General features: G+C 36.1%; 1 protein-coding gene across 26 annotated transcripts in view; it reads right to left on the bottom strand.

The window, feature by feature from the left end:
- Positions 1 to 13,614, bottom strand: part of PPFIA2 (PTPRF interacting protein alpha 2) — a 507,997-nt gene that overhangs the window by 58,705 nt on the left and 435,678 nt on the right. For all 26 annotated transcript variants that reach the window (XR_003511286.1, XM_027543253.1, XM_027543239.1 and 23 more), the window contains one exon: positions 6,790 to 6,883. Coding sequence is in view for 25 of the 26 variants with exons in the window: in XM_027543253.1 (XP_027399054.1) it covers positions 6,790 to 6,883 (94 nt within the window). In the remaining variant the exon portion in view is untranslated. The remainder of the gene's footprint in view (positions 1 to 6,789; positions 6,884 to 13,614) is intronic.

Below are 13,614 nucleotides of genomic sequence, written 5' to 3'. Positions count from 1 at the left end.
CTGTAATCTACTAACATTGCACCATAGGTTCATAACAATATCCCTATTTCTTCCATGTTTTTTTCCTTCCTCCAAGAGGGCACATTGGTTTTCCTTAGATTCATTTTTTTCCTAACAAATTTCAGTAGATTTTGGCCTTTAGCTTTTGTCTATTATTATTTTTTAGGTTCAGGGAAGTCTTAGAATTGTTCGTGGCAGGAGCTTGGCAGGACATGCATGATCAGATGGTAAGGCAATGATAGCTCTAACTCAGTGCAGGCAGAGAGGGCAAATTTCCGAAGTGCAAAGCTGGAAACTGAGATATATTTCCCAGATAAATACTGAGAACACTGGGTTTAGATTCTGAAATATTCTACTTTATTAGATCTTTTTGAGTTGATTACCCAAGAGTGTTCCCTTTAACCATGTCTGTACTAAAGGAACACTTGACTATAACTAATTGATTCAAGTACAAATATCTCTTCCATATTAGGCCAACCACATTCTTTCACCCAGGAGCTTAAAAATGTGAAATGGAAAAGATAAGTTATTGACAATACTCTAGAGAAACATTTCATAATCTGTCATGGTTGAAGTTTTAGAGTGGTCCTGGCTCTGTTGTTTCTGCAATTTCTGAGACATTCTAATATCCTACAAGTGAATTCCTTTTTTTTCTTTTTTTGGCTTTGTTCAGCCAAATTTAGTTTCTATAACATTCTTCAAAACATATTTTTGTGGAGGGAAGCAAAGACATTTACCTTCCATGTATATGACCTTACTTGGATGGAAAAATGTATTCAAAGCTTATAATACACGTCTTACAGATTAACTTATGGAATACAACTCTTTTATAAGTTTAACTTGGCACCCAGGTACTTAATAAATATTTGTTGAATGAAAGAATGTTGTGGAGATTCTGTGATACCTTTAGGTATGAATATTTTCAGTGACATTTATTTTGCTTAGAGATATGCAAGCTCTGAAACTTCCAAATGCTAAAGATTAAAAATGCCAAGTCTCAAAACACATTAATGTTTATGCACTGAAGGAGACCCTTAGGATTGCAATAGAAATAAATTAACTAAATCTATAGAGCTTCACTTTTATGTCTTTGATGTTCTAACATAAAGATTCATTGGTAGTGATTAACTGTGAGTGTTATGCTCCAAGGATAAAACTGCTTCTCTGGAGGATGCTGCTGATTGCCAAGTTGGAATGTTAATTTCATTTTAATGATGCTGAAAAATTGATTTCAAATACAGAATCCATATTCACTTCATAGTGGTATCCATTCAGGAGAGCATAACAAATCTAACATATAATAATATATTACCTATACTATAACTAAATATTAAAAATGGTAAATTAGTATATTAATATTCATATAGTATCTTCCAATTTAGTCTCAAAATACCGATTTCAACATGTATATATGTTTTAATAAAAAATTACACCGTGTTAAAAATGCAAAAATAAAACATAAAAAAGCAGATAAAAAACATACAAAAATTTAGGATTTATATTTCTGGAGCTATTCACTGGGTAACTGTAGATTTTAATATGCTTACTGACTATCATGAACTGTCATGAGTGTTAGACAAGTGTATTACTACTGAAACAGACAACTGCTCTTTAATCTCATCAGTCTCTGTAAAAATAAGCTTCTTAGAATTGAAGTTAAGCTTAGAAATAAAAATCTTTTAAGTCAATATATGAAAGGCAGTCTAATCTAACAAGTCTTTAGATTGAAAGTATAAAGTAGAAAAATGAAACATAGAAATTATTTGAATATAAATGTATTATGACATTTCTGAACCTCAGGATTAAGTGAGAAATCAAGCTTTCAGTGAAAGAGAAAGGAATGTTATACCAGGAAACAATGACAATCAACTGACATTAGACATAAGTGGCAGCCAAAAGAGTAGTATGTTTAAAGCTTTGAGGGGAAATTATTTTAAACTAATACTTTTATAATTTTCCATTAATTTAGGTATAAAATATATTTACAGATCTCTAAGCATATAAGAAGTTTGTCATAAACCTTACCAACACATTTATGGAGATGGTAATATGGGAAATTAGCAGCTAAATATGTTCCAGGAGGAAAAAAAAAAAAGGGTAAGAAATCTGAAGAGGTATTAATACATATAATGGATACTTCTAAAGCTCTTTTTTAGGCAAAGATGCTAAGGACAAAATTTCTTTTCTTTTTTTGTGAGTTCATAGTTATTGATTCTAGAGTAACATATTTATGGAATCATAATGATGCAAATGCTATTTTTAAGAAGAAAATCCCATGGATGGAGGTCCAAGGGGTCACAAAGAGTTGGACACGACTGAGCGACTTCACTGCACTACATATACCTTACACTTGTACATCCTGGAAACGTGTGACTAGCGTTTCTTTCTATGCCAAGTGACTTTAACTTGGCGGTTCAGTTTTAGGAACCTCCTTTTATTTCCATATACTAAGCTGTGTTGTAACAGCTGCATCAGTAACAAAGCTGACATTTTTATCTCTTATTGTCTGACTCCTCTGTTTAGCAGCAAATAAATTCTAAACTTTAGCAAAGAACAGAGTTTCTATTCACTGGGTACTAAAATATTAATACCAACATCCAGATTCTAAGAGAAGTTCAGGGAGTTAGGGAGTCAAAGGATATTTATAAACTGAGGTTTTTGGTGAGCTAGGCCATGTACATTTTGGATATTGCAGTAGCTTTTTAATAAGGTGCAGTTCTTTTATAGAGTTGTGTGGTTGACTAACTGGCCATCCTGAGAAAGAAGGTTTAGGGTTTAGTCTAAAACATTTGCTGGAGAGTTAAGATAGGGAAATAGGTTCTTGAAGATCAGGATGGAAGGTATAAAAGGGAAGAAGTGAAGTTCTCAGGTCTAGTCTTAGGAATAGCAAAGATAGCCAATTGATATTAATTAGAAAAGATGCTTGCCATCCGATGAAATCAAACAAAGGACGGTGGAAAAGACCTCACATAGTAATGACACATTAAGAGAACTCTGGAGAATCACAATTTTAATACGGAGACATATTGAAAATAATAAATGATGCAATCCTTTAGGATTTGGAGAACTATACCACAAGGCTACAGAAACACTGGCCGAATTTTAAAGAGGAAGACTAGACAAATTAATGTGAAGTACCCTGGTGGCTCAGAGGTTAAAGCATCTGCCTGCAATGCAGGATATCTGAGTTTGATCCCTGGGTGGCGAAGATCCCCTGGAGAAGGAAATGGCAACCCACTCCAGTATTCTTGCCTGGAGAATCCCACAGATGGAGGAGCCTGCTGGGCTACAGTCCATGGGGTCGCGAAGAGTCAGACACAACTGAGTGACTTCACTCACTTTTCACTTACCCTGAGTATTAATTGGAATGACTGATGCCGAAGCTGAAGTTTCAATACTTAGGCCACCTGATGTGAAGAGCTGACTCATTGGAAAAGACCCTGATGCTAGGGAAGATTGAGGGCAGGAGGAAAAGGGGGCGACAAAGGATGAGATGGTTGGATGGCATCATGGATTCAACAGACATGAGTTTGAGCAAACTCTGGGAGATAGTGAAGGACAGGGAAGCCTGGCGTGCTGCAGTCCATGGGGTTGCAAAGAGTCAGACACATCTTAGCTACTAAACAACTACAGCTCAAAGAATTTCAAGATGAGTTTCAGTTTGACATAATTATCATAGGTATTAACTGTATTCCATATAAGCCTGCTGAAGAAATTTATGGAACTGAAGATTTTAAGGAAAGTATAACAAAGATAAGATGTAATAAAAATGAACCAGGCAGAACAACAATAGGTTGACTTTAGACCTTCAGGTTAGATGCTGTTCTCAGGGAAGAATAGCACCTGTGTGATAATACACAACTCAGGAAGATAGTACTCAGCTTAAGAATTATTAAGACAGTGGATGCTTTAACAGATCTGGTATTCTTAATTTCCTATTTCTCATCATAGGACAGTAGCTAGAAACAGAAGAAAAACAAATGTCTGCACCGCGAAGCAAAGCAAAAGCAGAACAAAGTAGGAACACAGACCTAGTAAGATGTTTTAATCTATCTGTCTTTAGTTGCTGGATGGTAAGTGTACCTCAAATTAGACCTTTGTCTGGGACTGCCAACGTTGTAAATTTCTGAACTTTGCAAGCATTTGGAATATCTTGAATGCTGCTCTCTGATTTCTCTCCCATATGGTTTTTCAAAATGTGTCATAAGTAACTTATTTAAAGATTTCAATCAATTAAATTTAAACTCACAGATTGTCAATCAGAGATACCTGATATCTTAGTAAAGTTAAAAATAAGATTTTCCAGCTATGCTATTTCCACAGGGAGACTAATGAAATGAATCTCTGATATGAACTTTGGTACAGTGATCATAAGTATAAGTACTGGGTCCTGGACACATCACTTGGCTTGGTCATTGGATAGAATGTAGAAGAACTGGTGGGAAGCCATAGTCATTGTAACCACGTATGCACAAACTATAGTGTTTAAAGATTTGAAATTGTTTTCTCCATTTTTTTGTGTATTTTTTTTAAAAAATGTACTTGAATTTATTTTTCATCTTGAAAGTAGATATATGAAACTTGAACACAGAAAAGAGTATGATTCATTGAAGCACATTTAAAGAGGATATAGTGTCTTTTAAACATAGAACATGAGAATTGTTTAAATAAAAATTTAAATGCTTCAGAAAATTTGAGAACATGACCAATGTTTAATCATGTAATAAGAAATTTGATAGCAGTAAAGTTTGAAACTATATCATTTAACAATAATTTACCTTGCTTATCTGGTAAAACCCATTACATGAGTACACGTGACTTTTTAGTAACCCAGAAACCCAGACATGGTGCCATAGAAGGCACGGATGAGCATTAGCACTTCCTTATATGTCTTACAAATATAGGTTGAATATCTATTCTTATTGGTCTTTTGCTATGAGATGGTCAATAATAAGAGAGATGCTTCGGTCTTTTCACTAATTAGCAACAACACTTTGCCTTGTTGTATCCATTTTAACTCAAATAATATTATTCTATAGGAAACAGTTGTGCTAAGGAATGTTAGCCTTTGTTGTATTATGGCTTGTTCTTAATATTCTTCTTGATATTCAAGACAAGGACTCTATGTACTACATTTTAAAATTATATTTTGCCCAAATGTATTTCAAAATGAAGTAATCAAGTTAAGCACAGGAAGATCTTTAAACCAAGTCCAGAACTTAAAATCATTTTCTTACTGTGAGAATACTTAGGATTTAAGGAATAATTCCATAAGATTAATATCAAATCAATCTAACAGTGTATAAAGTTAACAATTCCTAAACTTTAATTCTAAATTTATGATTTTGTTAAGTCATGGTATAATTGGAATTTTTAACTTCAGTAGCTGTTGAAATTGACATTTAACTTGGTCTTAAACAACAAACGAATTATGTGAGGCATTGCCTCCATACTGCCTTATATGTAAGATGAAAACTGGACAGATTGCCATTATTTTTAAATATTTCATTGTGGGGAAAATGAGAATTAACTTTTAAGGGAAATAAACTAAGTGGATTAGCCAGGCTAGGGTTTGATTATTATTACTACTTTAGACTTAAAGCAATCTCAAATAAATACACTGAAAATCCTTTAGACTTCAAGTAAATTTAATATTTATATATATACTTTGAGTGACCAGTAAATAAAAAGGTAATATTTATTAGTATGGAATGTGATCGAGCATTTAATTGTATTCAAGAGAGAATGCTCCCAAGGTCACTTCTTTTTTCTGTATAGCATTTCCACTAAATTTGGATATATAATTAATTTTAGTAAGTAGAAAGTTAATGCAACAGTTATACCAGTGGATTCTTCTACAACTTTTAAATACATATTTTTCTCATTATTAGCAAACATCTGCAAAGCAAGTGAGAAGGGAAAATATGAAGTAAATTAATTAGCATAGTATAGCCACTTGCATGTCAATAATAATGATGACTAGAGCGATGAACATACTTTCAAAGGAATGAAGATAAATAGGAAAACTACAAGCCTAACATAATAAATATTTGAGAGGGAAGAAAAGGAATAACCAACTAATAGATCCTGGAATAAAGAGAAATTCTTTGGATTTTAAAGAACATGGTCTAAAGGTGCTATTTCATCATTGAAAATGTTACTATTCATTTAAAAAATATGTTACATATAGACCCACTTGTGTCTAACAGCTGCTGAGACTCCAAAATTGCCAATTTTGCAAGTTCATTTAAATGTTCCATCTTATATGTGAATGAAAAAATATACTATCAGTTTCCTGACAGATGCAAAACAATCTGCTGTGATTCTAAAATAAGTTTACATTCAATCAGAGAAATGGTCTCCTTTTAAATACTCCATTTTAAGAGGAGGTTCTTTAATTGTCAAGAGAGGAAATACAAAGTTGGATGGTATAATCTCCATTTTATCATGCCAGTTCAGTACTGAATTCAACTTCAAATGGAATATTATATTATTTGTAAGGCTACATTTAAATATTTTAAATATATTTGAGTTTTGAAATAAAAGCTTTGATCTCTTTAAAAAAAAAACAAAACTGTTTCTTTATACTAGGGACTAAAATCTTTTAATAGTTGGATGATTATAACCGTTAACATTGAAGCACCAAATAGTTTCAGGGAATACCCGGATAACACTGGCCTCGGGCTATTGTTTTCTTTCCAATTACTCTGTTTTTAATTCCCCACAAACAATGATACAAAGTAAGTAAAAGTTAGAAAGAGAAGGGAAAAAAAAAATCTCCAAACCTACTTTTTCTTCAGTCTTCTGTCCTTCTCAGCTTGAGTTCCCAATTTACCTAACCCCAGGGACTCCTGAGCTGCAGCCTCCGTCTCCATAAAGCCTCCTGTGAAGAAGTAACCGTTCATGTTAGGTTGGATACATTGTGTCAATTCTGGAATTACATTTTTTAAAGTTTATTTGAGCAACTGTTTAGTATCACTTTTTTTTTTTTTTTTTCCTTTTTTGGCTGGTCTTTGTATTTCCAACTCAATATGCATTCGCTGGCATGGGTATACACACGGAGAGAATGGGGGTGGGTATACACATAAACACACACCGAGAGAATGGGGGGGGAAAGCACCTATAAAAAAAAAGGTAGGCCATTCAATCACACCCAGTAGCAACTAATACATGTGGCCTATACACTGAAAAACACTTAACTACATAGTCTGCAAGCTTTGAGGTTTGTTTTTCTACTTTTCTTACGAAAAATGAAAAAATTTGTGCTGTGTGTGAGGTTTTTTCCACTGTTTGAAATATTTGAAATTTTTCATGTATGATGGAATAAATGATAGCCCAATGCACAGAAACTCAAGTGTATGTCTTCTCTTCCAAATTGAGAGAATGGAGAGATATTTGCTGAGTTAAAACTTTTTGCTCTAGAACCCTCCTCTGCTCACCTGGCTGACTCCTATATCCTTCAGTACAAACCTGACTTTCAGAGCTTACTACGTTCTGGAAGGCTTTGCTTTGTTTCGTAATTTTAATGAAATACCTGAAAAAAATTCTTAATCTTTTTTCAAAAGACCCTGGTAAGAATTGTTTTTACCAAGCAGTTCATAAACTATTTGATGTAGAGTCAGTTTCATTTGGCTTTGGGATATATATGATATATTTATATAACCTTGGAGTAAGAGGAGAATGTAAGTGTGTTGGGCGTTGAACAATTTTACAGAGCAATTATTTAGCATCTCTAACATATCATTGTTCATAAATTATCAGTTGTAATTGAAAAATGAAAACTTAAAACCTGGGCTCTGTTTTCTCTCTGCTATTTACTGTGTGGAAAACATTAAGTTAATTTATCTTTAAGTACATTATGGTATACATATGCTTTTAATTAAAAGAGATTTAAATTCCATTTAAGCTCAAGATTAGGTAGAGAGATTTATGCTAATCCTCTTACAAAGACTACACAAAAACATTCACCAATATATCAGTAGGTATGTACTATTAAAGATAATTTTGTTGTAATTGTTTTTCATAATTTATTTTAGAGAATAATTTAACTACTCAATACTATTAGTTCGGGAACACTGTCATAAATAAGTTAATCTCATAGCCCCGTTATTCTGTTACTGAACTGAATAATTACAAGAAAGTCATCTTCAACTGAAAACATATTGATTGCTATCTAGATCTTACTCAGGGATTCAGAGTTTGAGGAATGAAATTTACTTTATTCAATTATACACATAAGCAATTAAAACTTAAAGAACTTTATATTGTGAATGATTTTCATTATGGGTATTATCAGGGAAGTCACCTACTAGTTGACTAAAGTACTCAGGGAATATTTTTAAATGTGGAAATTTCCACTATGCAGAATGAGTGAATATTTTCATTTTATTTTTCTCATTGGTATCCCTGCCCTACTGTACATCTATAAATTACTATTCACCATATGCAATAACAATAAAATTGCTCTCTGGAAATATAAATGGAAATGAATAGCGATTCACTTAAAAGTCACAAAATTCTTCATCAGTCCAGATGGGGACACAGAGATTGATGAGTAGACCTATTTCATAAACAATGAGATATTCTCAACCACTATGTGGTTGGATAAATCAGGCTTTTTATTCTTCTGAGGAAAGAACATGTAAATTATGATTTAAACTTTTTACATTTTAATTAGAGAAAAGAACATTTTAAAAAGTTTAGTGCTCTGGAAGAGAAACAAAGAGAGCTCTAGAGGAATTTTGTGAGTCCAAACCAGATCCAGAAAAAATAGTAGAGTTTTCTTCTCACAAATACAGTTCTAAAAGTAAAAGGCATGAGGGGCTTGGAAATATTGATCACTTCAAAATCTAATATTCTTTAAAGAAATCTGATAAAGAATTGTTGCTACATCGTGTTTGAAAATGCCAATAGAAAATGACACATAAGCCACAGTAGGCAAAATTAGTTTCAAGTGGCATGGGCTGTACCCTTAAGCAGGAAAAAAATCTAATTATGTGCACTTTTAAGTCCAAATAAAACATTTATAGATGAGAAAAACATTCTTTCATAGCACTGATCCAGGAGTGAACTCCGGGAGTTGGTGATGGACAGGGAGGCCTGGCGTGTTGCGGTTCATGGGGTCGCAAAGAGCTGGACATGACTGAGCGACTGAACTGAACATGTTGAAATGATAAGTTTTCTATATTGGTTTAAATAAAAACATTATTAAACTTAATCTCACCTATCTCTTTTTACTAACCCTCTTAATATAGCTACTAGAAAATTGAAAATTACCTATGCAACTCGTATTTGCGGTTTGCATTATATCTCCATTGTATTGGTTCTATACAGGAGACAATACCAGTTTTCAGAGGGAGTGTAAATATTTGCATATGTTGGTGGGGGAAAGGAGGCAAATTTTTATATGTCACAACGATTGCGAAGTGCAACAGATATACATTAGATAGGAGTCAAGAATTCTAAACACCCTTCAGTAAGTAGAAAATCCTTTAGTTTACCCATTTTGAAATTGCAAGAGTGTGCCTAGTGAGAAACACTCATTCTCCAGGAGACCTCTTAGTAATACGGAGTGTGTACATACTAAGTCGCTTCAGTTGTGTCTGACTCTCTGCAATGCTATGGACTGTAGACGGCCAGGATCCTCTGTCCACGAGTTTCTCCAGGAAAGAATACTGGAGTGGGTTGCCATACCCTCCTCCAGGGGGATCTTCCTGGCCCAGGGATCAAATTCACACCTCTTATGTCTCCTACATGGCAGGTGGGTTCTCTACCACTAGCGCCACCAGGGAGTGAATGTCGCTCAGTTGTTCCGACTCTGTGACCCCTCTGTACAGTCTATGGAATTCTCCAAGGCAGAATACTGGAGTGGGTAGCCTTTCCCTTCTCCAGAGGATCTTCCCAACCCAGGGACTGAACCCAGGTCTCCTGCATTGCAGGCAGATTCTTTACCATCTGAGCCACAGGGAAGCCCAGTGCCATCTGGGAAGCGCCTAGTGATACAGCGAGAGCATCATTACTATACCCCATCTCACAGCATAAGGTGTTTAGGCATAGAAGGCTTGAGTCCCATGATTCAGTGGATACTCAGGTAATATATTGCTTATCACCTTGTCAGTGGCCCCCTAGAGGTGGCACATGCAAAATCCCAAGGCAAAATCCATACCCTCTATGAAGTTCTCTGGGCCATCAGGCACTCCGCAGACTCTTTTGTGAGGTTTTCAAGGACTTTGAAGTGTTTGAGACAGGATCGCTTTTAGGGTGTGAGGGGCCTAGTCAAATATTTCTTCCAGACCCCTTTCTAGACAAATATTTTGAGTAATCCAAAATTAGTGGAACAACAATCTATTGTGATCCAATCTCATATGACACCATTCTGTCAGCAGGAGTGATTCAATTATTAGGCCATCCTTCTGGAACCAAGGTCAGGCAACAAGGTCAGGTGGTTCTGGCCCAGAGCAACCCTACAGGTAAAGTCTCTAGGCTCCCCCAGGAATCCGGAGAATACCAGATACAGTTCAGAGAATTAGGGAGAAACAGGGACCCAGGTGCACATGGTTTGGTTGTATCAGGCATCGTGCCCAGACGGCACTGCCTTCCTGTCTGGTTCCATCTGAAAGGTAACAAAAATATTGAATGCTTCTAGAGACTTGACCTAGGGCTTCCCTGGTGGCTCAGTGGTAAAGAATCTGCCTGGAATGCAGGAGACTCAGGTTCATCCCCTGGGTTGGGAAGATCCCCTGGAGGAGGGCATGGCAACCCACTCGAGTACCCTTGCCTAGAGAATCCCATGGACAGAGGAGCCTGGTGGGCTGCGGTTCATAGGGTCACGCAGAGTCGGACACAACTGAAGTGACTCGGCAGCAGCAGAGACTCGACCCACACAGTTACAGGTCTGGGAAAAGGGTGTGCTGCCGGGATAGCATTGCCAGTCCCAAGCTCTCCCAGGCACCAGAGGAAGGTCTTGGAGAAATTTCAGGAGAGGTGCTACAGCATAAGATCTCCTAAGATCCAGGCTGAGAAATTTACCAAAGGATGTGCAAAGGCCTAGATCTATGGATGGCTTTGTTACTGTTCAGTCGGTAAACTGTATCTGACTCTTTGCCACCCCATGAACTATAGCCTGCCAGGCTCCTCTGTCCATGGGGTATTCCAGGCAAGAACACTGGAGAGGATTGACATTTTCTTCTCCACGGGTACTAGATAGAGATATCTGTTCATTGGGATTGTGAAGGCAAATATCTCTATGTTGCCTGGCCTTAGACTCTACTGAGTATAATTTATTTCCTGTTGGCACTTGAGGTAAGAATCTGTAGGAAATTCAGGCCAAGACCCACATGGCAAGGGCTCTATATCTCCATTTGTCCAGCAGAGTTCCTTGCTATTGTATTCAAAAGAAAATCTAATCCCAGAGAGATTAAAACTATAATCTGCAGCTGATCAGTATTTCCATCTTTCATCTACTTGACCTCTCTTTGGAATGAATCCATACTACTCATTTTGATTTTAAACACACTTGAATGTATAAACGATGACTTGTTTCATGACTCAGTCTATTAGTTCTCTGGAGGAGGCACCTAGGCACCGTGGCTGGCTCCTAAATGGCATGTAATAAATGCATTCATAACTGAACCTAAACACTGCTTCCTTCAGAAGAAGACATTTTTATTATGTAGAGCATGACTCATCTCTAACTGATGCTTTGAGAATTTATATTGTATTTACTACTCCCATAACATCTAGGAACAATCTGAATTTTGAGGTAAAGGCTAGCACAGCAACCCAAATTTTATGTGTAGAAACATGCTTGCTAAACAATGTTGCTCTGATGTTGCTATTGCTTCTGCCCATTATTTTCTTATGCTGATTATAATAAATAATAGAAATCAGACCATTATGATATAATACAATCTGACAGATAACCATGAAGACAATTGCAATTTAGCAGGCATAAACGTGTCTTTGAAATGTATTGCTTCTCATATGCATTTAAGGGAAACTTGCAACAGTAGTTTTTATTAATTGTTTTACTCAATAATATACACATTTTATGTATCTTTAATTAGGGATACTGCCTGTATGATTTATATGTATTTTCTGCTTTTAGCATTTTCCCACCTGCTTGGGTAATCACGTGTGCTCTGTTCATTTTTGTTTACGGTCATTATTATTAGGACTCTGAAGTCCTGGGTGGGTCTTCTACCTGGGTATTTCCCAGGTAGTAAATCTGTTAAAATCATGTGGAACAGATGACCCACCAGAGGTAATAAATGCATTTAGCATCACTACGTCTTGACCCTCTGTTGCCATCTTCCTCACTGGTTAACTGCCTCTGAAGCACAGCATGGTGTGCGATTGCTCCGATTCCTCACTCTCGCTTGTGCTCGGATACTTGATCCCGGGACCCAGACCATTTCCTTGGCGTGCTGTGCCTCCTTCAGGGGGCTGCCTCCTAGTCTATGCATTTTCAGTGTCTCCACAGCTAGGCAACTTGATCCTCAATCCTTATCACTTCTTTGGCTTGATCATTTGGTTTCACACTTCACACCCCAGCCTGGCATCCACTTCCTAACTAACCCTATAAAGACCCAGGTTCCTTTCCATCACATCTCCCATGGAGTTTATCTTTTCATGTGGCTTCAGTACTTTTTTTTGAGAGATAAGTCTTATTTGAAACTCAAGTTTTATACCTTTTCAATTCTAAAGGAAAACTGCACTTTGTTCTGAGTAGAGTCAAACATACCGAGGGAGGGAAAAAATTAACCTTATGTCTATATATTCTATAAGAAAGTTTATAATATATTCTGTGATGCTTTTACTATTGCCTTGAATTGTTCTTTACTTTTTATGCATTTATGTGTAATACCCTCAAGAAGTTATAAACTTTTTGAAAAAAAAAGTTTAATTTCATTAAGTTTCCAAACATGTTCCATGAGACTATGAGCTCACTGAAGTTCTTTCTGATGGAAACAGTCCCAAGAGTATATTGTCTGGAGCACTCGCCGAGCAATGAGAGCTGGGAACCACTGCCAACCCTCCTACCAGTGGCTGCTTTACCTGGATGATTGTTAAAATCATCTGTTTCTGTACAGTATAGAGCATGGGTCATTACATGGCCTTTAGATATCTTCTAACTCTAAAAGTCTGTAATTTGAAAAATAAAATGCATTTTCATAGTACAAAACTCATGTTACGTATTTTATAGAAAGGAGAGCTGCTGGGTCTAAGGCTTAAATGTTAGAGCTTCATAGATTCAGGACTACTAGGTTTGAAATAGGCCTTAAAGATCATCCTGTCCAACTGCCCTTCCAATTCTTGGACCCCTTTCTACAACAGTTCTTCCTACTATTTACCTAGCTTCTGCTTGATGATATCCAGTGACTAATAACTCATTATTTCACAAGCCAGTTTGTTTGTATATAACTGTGACTCCGCAGTGTTCTCTTTCTTATTGAGATGAAGTTGGTCTTTTAACACTTTGGCTAGAGTTTTGTAGCCTTACTAAACAATGAAAAGGCCAAAGATTCTGCATATAACAAGCTTTTCAAATATTCATAATCAGCCATCCAGACAGGTCAGCAAAGGGAACAGCATGCCCTTCTACTTAGTTACTTC

The sequence above is a fragment of the Bos indicus x Bos taurus genome, chromosome 5, assembly GCF_003369695.1.
Source record: "Bos indicus x Bos taurus breed Angus x Brahman F1 hybrid chromosome 5, Bos_hybrid_MaternalHap_v2.0, whole genome shotgun sequence".
Taxonomy (NCBI): Eukaryota; Metazoa; Chordata; class Mammalia; order Artiodactyla; family Bovidae; genus Bos; species Bos indicus x Bos taurus.
The sequence above is the reverse complement of the archived record's forward strand: the minus strand, read 5'-3'. Positions and strand labels throughout refer to the sequence as shown.